The following is a 12,494-nucleotide window of genomic DNA, read 5'->3' on the forward strand; positions in this document are numbered from 1 at the left end:
ACAGCCACTTAGGTAACAGTAGGAGAGAAAACAACTAACCAATCATTTAAACAGCAGTCATGAACACCAATATTCATGAATACCTGATTCAGTAATTATACAGAGAAAAAAAACCCTTATACAGTATCAAAGTTCATCAACAATATCATCCTTTATAATAGATGCTTATAAATGAATCTAAGACAAAAGTATTATATACAATGATCAAGTTGAAATTACAATATTAAAGAACCAAAGTTCAACAATTATAAACAAATGATGGCATGAAGATTTCCTTCTATTAGGCCTCCTGAAGTACAATGCAAGAACAATTATTAGTAATCAACTGAATCTATAAAAACAAAATGACTGAGAAAAGCGTGACTGCATGAAGGCATACAAACCCAGGATAGAGTGGCTGGGTGAATCTAGTCTGAACTCTGCTTCATGAGGTTCCAAACCTGAGCCAGAGGCAACGTTACGTTCCTCTCCTCTTCCCCTGCCCCCCCCCCCCCCCCCTCATCTCCTCCCCCTACTCTCCCCCCATCCTCTGGAAGGATCCCCCTCCCTCTACCACAGTTTACTGATCTCTGCACAGTCATTATTATTCCAAACCCTAAACCCAGGATAGAGTGGCTGGGTGAATGTGGTCTGGACTCTGTGGAGGAGGGTGACTGTGTCAGAGACGCTGTAGAAGGACAGAGAACCTGCCTTGTGATCCAGGTACACTCCTACTCTGGAGGACTGAGGGCCTGATAGTTCAGTCTCAACATTATTATGAATGAACCTGTAACCATCGCTAGAACACTGTAAACTCCAGGACTTGTTATTGTTACCAAACCAGGAGGAGAAGGAGAAGATGGAGTCTGTTCTGCTGATGTCTTTATATGAGACTGCTATGTTAACACCACCTCTCCATTCCACCTCCCAGTAACAGCGCCCAGACAGAGCCTCTCTACACAGCACCTGGGGGTAGAAGGTGAATCTGTCTGGATGGTCAGGATATGACTGGATCAGCTCTAAACGTGTCACCTTCCTGTTCTCCCCAGACAGAGAGAGGCGTCTGTTTGCTGTGTTTGGGTCCAGAGTGAGCGGACAGGAATCTGGGAACAGAGCAGAGACCAGATCAGAGTTAATAACATAACCGTTCATCTGACCCCCTTAAAGCTGGTATTGTTGATTTATCATTCAACAGAGAGAGGTGGAGACTTCACACACTCACAATGTAAGAAATGTGCTGTGGTCCTGGGCTCTGGAGGAGACAACACACCCACTAAAGAGACTTCAGACAGACACACACACACACACACACACACACACACACACACACACACACACACACACACACACACACACACACACACACATCAATTTTAAAGGCAAGTAGACAGTATACAGAGATGTGTTCAATGTGTTTCATTGTGAACCCCAAATCTTTCTTCTGGTCACATTGTTTCTTATTGGACGAGACAGGATCACTTGTTGCTCTCCGTACTTTAGTGATATTTTTACAGAATAATTTTCTCAAAACTCTTCCAACACACCTGTGAAGGAGATGCTGGACCACTCTCCCTTGATCACGTCCTCTAGTTTCTCTCTCAGCTCAGAGACAGCCTTAGTCACATCACTGAAGAACTGAAGAGAAGGGACAGAGACGCTGGGGAGGTCTGAAGATACACTGGGACTGGAAACAGACTGGTAACTCTGGAGAGAGAGAGAGAGAGAGAGAGAGAGAGAGAGAGAGAGAGAAAGAGAGAGATAGACCAAACCAGTTGATGTTCACATGTCAGGTACCAGGAGAGTCCAGCTACTGTACCTGGAGGAAGTGGATGTGGTCTTCTGTGTGTGAGAGCTGCTCCAGCTCCGCGTCTCTCCTCCTCAGCTCAGCTATCTCCTTCTCCAGTCTCTCCACCACTCCTTCAGCCTGACTCACTGCTGCCCTCTGCTGGGCTCTGATCAGCTCCTTCACCTCAGAGCGCCTTCTCTCAATGGAGCAGATCAGCTCAGTGAAGATCCTCTCACTGTCCTGCTCAGCTGCCTGACCAGAGCGCTGGACAAAGAAAGAAAGAAAGAAAGAAAGAAAGAAAGAAAGAAAGAAAGAAAGAAAAAAAGAAAGAAAGAAAGAAAGAAAGAAAGAAAGAAAGAAAGAAAGAAAGAGTTCAAGTGAAACCAATAATCCTGAATGTGACAGTTATAACTGTCCTACAGGTATCTCCTAGCCTCATAACACCATCCTGATCTGTGGAGGAAAACTGAAAGAGAGCTGGTGAGTTCAGGATGGTCTCACGAGGCCAGGTATCTCCCTCCACCATAGCTAGAGTAGCTGACATCCTGATGCTGACCTGGAGAGACTCCACAGCCTGCTGGACCTCCTTCAGCTCCTTCTCTCTCTCCTGGACTCTCTGCTGGACTTTCTGCTGACTCAGACCCAGCTTTCTCTGGAGATAAACACACAAATTACAACAAAACATTAAAAGTTACAGTAGAAACAGTACTGGATCTCTGTCATAACACAGCTACAGTATCACCAACATTGGTACAGCTGGTAAACATGAGATGAACTTCAACCCCTGACTGTCCACTCCAGGTATGTACGCTGTAGCTCTATATGCTAAAGGTGAAGTTTACATACATGGTAAAGATTTACTATAGGTCATTTATACAGGTATGTCATAGAAGCAAGTATCCATCCTTGGTATCAAAGGTGTATTTGACGTCACTCAGAAAATGAGCAGGACGACTCTCTCTTCATCATCATCATCATCATCATCTTCATCTGCTTATCCAGGGTCGGGTCGCGGAGGCAGCAGCTCCAGCAGGGGGCCCCAGACATCCCTTTCCCTAGCAGCATCAACCAGCTCTGCCTGGGGAATCTTTAGCCGCACACGATCACGACTCTCTCTTGTGATGATCAATTAATGAGCTACTCTCTACTGTAGTTCTGCCTGCAGGCACTGAAAGAAGGACAATATCCCCCCTTCTAACATGTCAGGAGGGGGAAAAGTTTTGGGTCTGATGTCACTTTGATGGGGCAACATAAAAGTTCTCCTGCATTTCCTGATATGAGTCAGCACTTGGTGACGTTGTATAGTTCTTTATTGTACTGTATGTAGGCCAGATAAGAGTTCACAATGGACTTTTAACTTGTGACAGACTATGATAAAATAATAATCATCAAAGACTAAAAGTGGTGTTTGTCTCTGTCAAATTATCACTCATTTCAGTATTTTGGGTGGATATATTCCTACTTTTTAAATACATTTTAGCCGTAACCTATTCAGATCTCATGCACTGAAGACCTTTTATCCCCTTCAAAAAACATGGATGGAAAACAACCCTGTTTCTGTCATCTTGATTCAATGTTCATTCCAATTAACCTAAATCAAATCAAATCAAACTTTATTTGTATAGCGCACTTCATACATAGAGGCAACACAATGTGCTTTCTGACCTGGTCAGGTCTTACCTGTTTCTCTGCCCTCTCGGCTGTGGCTGACACCGTATCATGGCCTTTATGTGCATCCATGGTACACAGATAACAGATACACTGCTGGTCTGTCCGACAGAAGACCTCCAGCAGCTTGTCATGACGTGTGCAGATCCTGTCCTCCAGTCCACACGTGGCTTTGACCAGCTTGTGCTTCTTCAATCTAGGAACCTGGTAGTGGGGCTGGAGGTGAGTCTCACAGTAGGACAACAGACACACCAGACAGGACATGAGGGCGCTCTGCTTCCTGGGCCCAGTGCAGAGGTCACAGGTCACCAGCTCTGACCCAGCTGGGCTGGTCAGCTCAGAGGGAGCGGCCTGGGCTCCTCCTGTCTCCTTCAGCTTCTCCACCAGCTCAGCCAGCATGGTGTTCCTCATCAGGGCAGGCCTTGGAGTGAAGCTCCGTCTGCACTGGGGGCAGCTGTAGATTCCCTTCTGTTCATCCTGGTCCCAGCAGCCCTCGATACAGCTGCTACAGTAGTTGTGACCACAGTGGAGGGTGACTGGATCCTTTAAGAGGTCCAGACAGATAGAACAGGAAAACTGTTCCTGGTCAATCAGAACTCCCTTCTGGGCCATGCTGCTGTGTTTGGAACACGACGTGGTTACTCAGTCTTTCTCACACACGCAGAGCTAGAGAGAGATTAAGCTACTTTCGTTTCCTCAGAAGAGAGAGAGAATAGTGGGAGGAGCAAGGCATTTCCTGGTTCTGCCAGAGTGCTTTGAGAGAAAGAGATTGTGTGTTTTCTTGTTGTAATTCTTAGAGGTTATGACAACCATGTACAGATTTTAATTCATGTCACATCATGTCACCATATCTCACAAAACATCTCTCAGTAGAATCTCTCACATATTTTATTTACTGAGAAGCTTATTGTCACGTCATGCTGTTAGACTGCTGTTCATTGTCCTGTAGAGCCCCCTGCTGGACAGATAGAGCACTGTATTATCTGTCATCTAGATTCTCAGTCAGAGGCTCAAGAGAAGTTGCCATGTTCTACAGACAGGCAAATTAATAAAGTTCATGACTCTAATTTTATTGGAGAATTACAGTGCATCCGGAAAGTATTCACACTTCACTTTTTCAACATTTTGTTATGTTACAGCCTTATTCCAAAATTGATTCAATTCATTTTTTCCCTCATCAATCTACATACAATACCCCATAATGACAGTGAAAAAACTTTTTTATGATTTTTTGCAAACATAATGAACTAGTGCAAAGTTCCCATGGGCACATAAACTGCAACTGTATGTAGGCTAGGCTACCACCACCAGAATATGTTTGACATTTGTCGCCTCATGTATCGGTACCCTAATATCACTGCACATGATGACATGCTTAAGGGCAATATTGAGAGAGTACATTTGCCATACAGTGTTTTTCATACAAACTCATGGTTTGGTTTTCATCCATTGTGGCTCGCAGATTAGGCTACACGTTTTTTTCCTCAAACATGAAAAAATGTCTCTTGCTGTGAAACATGTTCCTACGGAAGAGCATTAGGGCCAACAGCAGAGGTTGTTGTTTTTTTAAGCTTCTGAGTTTAAAGTTAAAATTCTGACTTTTTTCTCAGAAGTTATTTCTGACTTTTTTTTCTCAGAAATTCTGACTTTAATATCAGAAGTTATTTCAGACTTTTTTTCTCAGAAATTCTGACTTTAATATCAGAAATTCTGACTTCAATCTCAGAGGTTATTTGTTATTTCTGACTTTTTTCTCAGAAATTCTGACTTTAAACTCAGAAGCTTGAAAAAATAATAAACTCAGTTGTTGGCCCTAATGCTCTTCCGTATGTTCCTGACCCCTATAGCCGACCCTAAATAAATTGGATTTGCATCCTTGTTGATAGTGGTCATCCCAGAGTCTACAGTATGATTGGCTGCTGGGTTAGAGCTTCTATTGGTTCACCTCCTGGCCTTACGCCTCATACCGTGAACAACTCCGGTGAAGAACAGGGTCCGACCCCTATCCAGGAGTTTGGTTCCGGCGCCGGTGCTGTGCGTGGAGGTTAGCCCCACCAGGTGTAATTGGTATCGCTCCACCTCCCTCACAAGCTCCAGATCCTTCCCCCCCAGCGAGGTCACGTTCCATGTCCCCAGAGCCAGCCTTTGCCTCCCGGGTCCGGTCCGTCGGTGCCCTCCGCCTTCAATGCCACCTAGCTCGCAGCGCACCCGACCCCGACAATTCCTCCCGCGGGTGGTGGGTCGACGGGACGATGAAGGAGGAGATGGTGCTTCCACGTTGCTTGTTCGGGCTGGGCCCGGCCACCAGTCGCTCGCATGCGGGCCCTTCACCTGGGCCTGGCTCCAGACGAGGGCCCCGGGCTTCCTCCGGGCCAGGTCTCTCTTCCTTTTGGTTGTTCTGTCATCAGGGGATATCTCCAACACACCTGTGAAGAAGATGCTGGACCACTCTCCCTTGATCACGTCCTCTAGTTTCTCTCTCAGCTCAGAGACAGCCTTAGTCACATCACTGAAGAACTGAAGAGAAGGGACAGAGACGCTGGGGAGGTCTGAAGATACACTGGGACTGGAAACAGACTGGTAAAGATTCACTATAGGTCATTTATACCATGAGCTCATGAGCTAACTGGCTATCCCGCTCTTATTGTGCTGGATTAGCATTGGAAGCATTGAAACTGATGTGTCCAGGTGACAAGACCTATCTTCATTAATCAGACATTATTTCATGTCATTTCAATTCACAGCTATTTCAGTGGAAGGACTACCTTCCGTCCACTGCCTGAACCTTGCCTGACTGGAGAACCAAGAACCTGCCTGGACCTTGCCTGACTGGAGAACCAAGAACCTGCCTGAACCCCTCGTCTGTCTGACTACCACGTTCCTGCCTGACCCCCTCGCCTGTCTGACTACCACGTTCCTGCCTGACCCCCTCGCCTGTCTGACTACCACGTTCCTGCCTGACCCCCTCGCCTGTCTGACTACCACGTTCCTGCCTGACCCTCGCCAGTAAACGTGCCCCAACGTGGGTTTGTCCCCATACGCCTGTCATGTCTGCTCTTGGGTCCTCCTCCACTAGCCCTATCAGAATCTATTACAACATGTTTACGCATAGTAATTATGATAGTGATAGGGTGCAGAGATGGAAGAGGAAAAACAACAGCCAAACAGAGAGAGAGAGGGAGAGGGAAAGAGAGAGAGAGAGAGGGGGGGGGGGGGAGAGAGAGAGAGAGAAAGAGAGAAAGAGAGAGAGAGAGATTGAGAGGGGGGGGAGAGAGAGAGAGAGAGAGAGAGATGGAAAGACGGAGAGAAGGATGAAAGGATGTAAGGTGGGGACGGGGAGGAAGGGAGGGAAAGAGTTTTAGTAATAAGAGCAAATTCCACACATTTTCATACAGTAATGAGATGTCTTTCAGTTTCATATGCCTTTATTTAATCTTTACTTCAGGATGAAATATAACAGCCACTTAGGTAACAGTAGGAGAGAAAACAACTAACCAATCATTTAAACAGCAGTCATGAACACCAACATTCATGAATACCTGATTCAGTCATTATACAGAGAAAAAAAACCCTTATACAGTATCAAAGTTCATCAACAATATCATCTTTTTTAATAGATGTTTATGAATGAATGTAAGACAAAAGTATAATATACAATGATCAAGTTAAGATTACAATATTAAATAACCAAAGTTCAACTATTATAAACAAATGATGGCATGAAGATTTCCTTCTATTAGGCCTCCTGAAGTACAATGCAAGAACAATTATTAGTAATCAGCTGAATCTATAAAAACAAAATGACTGAGAAAAGCGTGACTGCATGAAGGCATACAAACCCAGGATAGAGTGGCTGGGTGAATCTAGTCTGAACTCTGCTTCATGAGGTTCCAAACTTGAGCCAGAGGCAACGTTACGTTCCTCTCCTCTTCCCCTGCCCCCCCCCCCCCCCCCTCATCTCCTCCCCCCTACTCTCCCCCCATCCTCTGGAAGGATCCCCCTCCCTCTACCACAGTTTACTGATCTCTGCACAGTCATTATAACCAAACACCCTTAACCCAGGATAGAGTGGCTGGGTGAATGTGGTCTGGACTTTGTGGAGGAGGGTCACTGTGTCAGAGACGCTGTAGAAGGACAGAGAACCTGCCTTGTGATCCAGGTACACTCCTACTCTGGAGGACTGAGGGCCTGATACTTTAGTCTCAACATTATTATGTCTGAACCTGTAACCAACCCTAGAGCAGCTTAAACAACAGGACTTGTTATTGAAACCAAACAAGTTGGAGGAGGAGGAGGAGGAGTCTGTTCTGCTGATGTCTTTATATGAGACTGCTATGAAAACACCACCTCTCCATTCCACCTCCCAGTAACAGCGCCCAGACAGAGGCTCTCTACACAGCACCTGGGAGTAGAAGGTGAATCTGTCTGGATTGTCAGGATATGACTGGATCTGCTCTGAACGTGTCACCTTCCTGTTTTCCCTTGACAGAGAGAGGGATGTGTGTGCTGTGTTTGGGTCCAGAGTGAGCGGACAGGAATCTGGGAACAGAGCAGAGACCAGATCAGAGTTAATAACATGACCGTTCATCTGACCCCCTTAAAGCTGGTATTGTTGATTTATCATTCAACAGAGAGAGGTGGAGACTTCACACACTCACAATGTAAGAAATGTGCTCTGGTCCTGGGCTCTGGAGGAGACAACACATCCACTAAAGAGACTTCACACACACACACACACACACACACACACACACACACACACACACACACACACACACACACACACACACACACACACACAAACACACACACATCAATTTTAAAGCCAAGTAGACAGTATACAGAGATGTGTTCAATGTGTTTCATTGTGAACCCCAAATATTTCTTCTGGTCACATTGTTTCTTATTGGACGAGACAGGATCACTTGTTGCTCTCCGTACTTTAGTGATATTTTTACAGAATAATTTTCTCAAAACTCTTCCAACACACCTGTGAAGGAGATGCTGGACCACTCTCCCTTGATCACGTCCTCTAGTTTCTCTCTCAGCTCAGAGACAGCCTTAGTCACATCACTGAAGAACTGAAGAGAAGGGACAGAGACGCTGGGGAGGTCTGAAGATACACTGGGACTGGAAACAGACTGGTAACTCTGGAGAGAGAGAGAGAGAGAGAGAGAGAGAGAGAGAGAGAGAGAGAGAGAGAGAGAGAGAGAGAAAGAGAGAGATAGGAAATAAACAGAAACACATACCGAGTGTACAGAATATTCTGCCTAATCAATAGACCAAACCAGGTGATGTTCACATGTCAGGTGCCAGGAGAGTCCAGCTACTGTACCTGGAGGAAGTGGATGTGGTCTTCTGTGTGTGAGAGCTGCTCCAGCTCCGCGTCTCTCCTCCTCAGCTCAGCTATCTCCTTCTCCAGTCTCTCCACCAGTCCTTCAGCCTGACTCACTGCTGCCCTCTGCTGGGCTCTGATCAGCTTCTTCACCTCAGAGCGCCTTCTCTCAATGGAGCAGATCAGCTCAGTGAAGATCCTCTCACTGTCCTGCTCTGCTGCCTGACCAGAGCGCTGGACAAAGAAAGAAAGAAAGAAAGAAAGAAAGAAAGAAAGAAAGAAAGAAAGAAAGAAAGAAAGAGTTCAAGTGAAACCAATAATCCTGAATGTGACAGTTATAACTGTCCTACAGGTATCTCCTAGCCTCATAACACCATCCTGATCTGTGGAGGAAAACTGAAAGAGAGCTGGTGAGTTCAGGATGGTCTCACGAGGCCTGGTATCTCCCTCCACCATAGCTAGAGTAGCTGACATCCTGATGCTGACCTGGAGAGACTCCACAGCCTGCTGGACCTCCTTCAGCTCCTTCTCTCTCTCCTGGACTCTCTGCTGGACTTTCTGCTGACTCAGACCCAGCTTTCTCTGGAGATAAACACACAAATTAAAACAAAACATTAAAAGTTACAGTAGAAACAGTACTGGAGCTCTGTCATAACACAGCTACAGTATCAGCAACATTGGTACAGCTGGTAAACATGAGATGAACTTCAACCCCTGACTGTCCACTCCAGGTATGTACGCTGTAGCTCTATATGCTAAAGGTGAAGTTTACATACATGGTAAAGATTTACTATAGGTCATTTATACAGGTATGTCATAGAAGCAAGTATCCATCCTTGGTATCAAAGGTGTATTTGACGTCACTCAGAAAATGAGCAGGACGACTCTCTCTTCATCATCATCATCATCATCATCATCATCATCTTCATCTGCTTATCCAGGGTCGGGTCGCGGAGGCAGCAGCTCCAGCAGGGGGCCCCAGACATCCCTTTCCCTAGCAGCATCAACCAGCTCTGCCTGGGGAATCTTTAGCCGCACGATCACGACTCTCTCTTGTGATGATCAATTAATGAGCTACTCTCTACTGTAGTTCTGCCTGCAGGCACTGAAAGAAGGACAATATCCCCCCTTCTAACATGTCAGGAGGGGGAAAAGTTTTGGGTCTGATGTCACTTTGATGGGGCAACATAAAAGTTCTCCTGCATTTCCTGATATGAGTCAGCACTTGGTGACGTTGTATAGTTCTTTATTGTACTGTATGTAGGCCAGATAAGAGTTCACAATGGACTTTTAACTTGTGACAGACTATGATAAAATAATAATCATCAAAGACTAAAAGTGGTGTTTGTCTCTGTCAAATTATCACTCATTTCAGTATTTTGGGTGGATATATTCCTACTTTTTAAATACATTTTAGCCGTAACCTATTCAGATCTCATGCACTGAAGACCTTTTATCCCCTTCAAAAAACATGGATGGAAAACAACCCTGTTTCTGTCATCTTGATTCAATGTTCATTCCAATTAACCTAAATCAAATCAAATCAAACTTTATTTGTATAGCGCACTTCATACATAGAGGCAACACAATGTGCTTTCTGACCTGGTCAGGTCTTACCTGTTTCTCTGCCCTCTCGGCTGTGGCTGACACCGTATCATGGCCTTTATGTGCATCCATGGTACACAGATAACAGATACACTGCTGGTCTGTCCGACAGAAGACCTCCAGCAGCTTGTCATGACGTGTGCAGATCCTGTCCTCCAGTCCACACGTGGCTTTGACCAGCTTGTGCTTCTTCAATCTAGGAACCTGGTAGTGGGGCTGGAGGTGAGTCTCACAGTAGGACAACAGACACACCAGACAGGACATGAGGGCGCTCTGCTTCCTGGGCCCAGTGCAGAGGTCACAGGTCACCAGCTCTGACCCAGCTGGGCTGGTCAGCTCAGAGGGAGCGGCCTGGGCTCCTCCTGTCTCCTTCAGCTTCTCCACCAGCTCAGCCAGCATGGTGTTCCTCATCAGGGCAGGCCTTGGAGTGAAGCTCCGTCTGCACTGGGGGCAGCTGTAGATTCCCTTCTGTTCATCCTGGTCCCAGCAGCCCTCGATACAGCTGCTACAGTAGTTGTGACCACAGTGGAGGGTGACTGGATCCTTTAAGAGGTCCAGACAGATAGAACAGGAAAACTGTTCCTGGTCAATCAGAACTCCCTTCTGGGCCATGCTGCTGTGTTTGGAACACGACGTGGTTACTCAGTCTTTCTCACACACGCAGAGCTAGAGAGAGATTAAGCTACTTTCGTTTCCTCAGAAGAGAGAGAGAATAGTGGGAGGAGCAAGGCATTTCCTGGTTCTGCCAGAGTGCTTTGAGAGAAAGAGAGATTGTGTGTTTTCTTGTTGTAATTCTTAGAGGTTATGACAACCATGTACAGCTTTTAATTCATGTCACATCATGTCACCATATCTCACAAAACATTTCTCAGTAGAATCTCTCACATATTTTATTTACTGAGAAGCTTATTGTCACGTCATGCTGTTCATAGACTGCTGTTCATTGTCCTGTAGAGCCCCCTGCTGGACAGATAGAGCACTGTATTATCTGTCATCTAGATTCTCAGTCAGAGGCTCAAGAGAAGTTGCCATGTTCTACAGACAGGCAAATGAATAAAGTTCATGACTCTAATTTTATTGGAGAATTACAGTGCATCCGGAAAGTATTCACACTTCACTTTTTCAACATTTTGTTATGTTACAGCCTTATTCCAAAATTGATTCAATTAATTTTTTCCCTCATCAATCTACATACAATACCCCATAATGACAGTGAAAAAACTTTTTTATGATTTTTTGCAAACATAATGAACTAGTGCAAAGTTCCCATGGGCACATAAACTGCAACTGTATGTAGGCTAGGCTACCACCACCAGAATATGTTTGACATTTGTCGCCTCATGTATCGGTACCCTAATATCACTGCACATGATGACATGCTTAAGGGCAATATTGAGAGAGTACAATTGCCATACAGTGTTTTTCATACAAACTCATGGTTTGGTTTTCATCCATTGTGGCTCGCAGATTAGGCTACACGTTTTTTTCCTCAAACATGAAAAAATGTCTCTTGCTGTGAAACATGTTCCTACGGAAGAGCATTAGGGCCAACAGCAGAGGTTGTTGTTTTTTTAAGCTTCTGAGTTTAAAGTCAGAAATTCTGACTTTTTTCTCAGAAGTTATTTCTGACTTTTTTTTCTCAGAAATTCTGACTTTAATCTCAGAAATTCTGACTTTAATCTCAGAAGTTATTTCAGACTTTTTTTCTTAGAAATTTTGACTTTAATATCAGAAATTCTGACTTCAATCTCAGAGGTTATTTGTTATTTCTGACTTTTTTCTCAGAAATTCTGACTTTAAACTCAGAAGCTTGAAAAAATAATAAACTCAGTTGTTGGCCCTAATGCTCTTCCGTATGTTCCTGACCCCTATAGCCGACCCTAAATAAATTGGATTTGCATCCTTGTTGATAGTGGTCATCCCAGAGTCTACAGTATGATTGGCTGCTGGGTTAGAGCTTCTATTGGTTCACCTCCTGGCCTTACGCCTCATACCGTGAACAACTCCGGAGAAGAACAGGGTCCGACCCCTATCCAGGAGTTTGGTTCCGGCGCCGGTGCTGTGCGTGGAGGTTAGCCCCACCAGGTGTAATTGGTATCGCTCCACCTCCCTAACAAGCTC

At 45.2% G+C, this 12,494-nt stretch overlaps 2 protein-coding genes across 2 annotated transcripts; both read right to left on the reverse strand.

The window, feature by feature from the left end:
• Window positions 1-549: 549 nt before the first annotated feature.
• LOC311313694 (E3 ubiquitin-protein ligase TRIM16-like) lies at window positions 550-10,985 on the reverse strand (the record flags this gene model as incomplete). The annotated part of the gene is made up of 6 exons (XM_084443868.1): window positions 550-1,082; window positions 8,092-8,121; window positions 8,424-8,583; window positions 8,769-9,002; window positions 9,255-9,350; window positions 10,386-10,985. The coding sequence occupies 6 exons, from the start codon at window positions 10,983-10,985 to the stop codon at window positions 550-552; spliced, it is 1,653 nt and encodes a 550-aa protein (XP_084299994.1).
• On the reverse strand, window positions 1,504-4,045 carry LOC311313632 (E3 ubiquitin-protein ligase TRIM47-like; the record flags this gene model as incomplete). Its single annotated transcript, XM_084443806.1, has 4 exons — window positions 1,504-1,683; window positions 1,796-2,029; window positions 2,322-2,417; window positions 3,446-4,045. The coding sequence occupies 4 exons, from the start codon at window positions 4,043-4,045 to the stop codon at window positions 1,504-1,506; spliced, it is 1,110 nt and encodes a 369-aa protein (XP_084299932.1).
• Window positions 10,986-12,494: the final 1,509 nt, after the last annotated feature.

This window comes from Borostomias antarcticus (genome assembly GCF_949987555.1).
Source record: "Borostomias antarcticus genome assembly, chromosome: 10".
NCBI lineage: Eukaryota > Metazoa > Chordata > Actinopteri > Stomiiformes > Stomiidae > Borostomias > Borostomias antarcticus.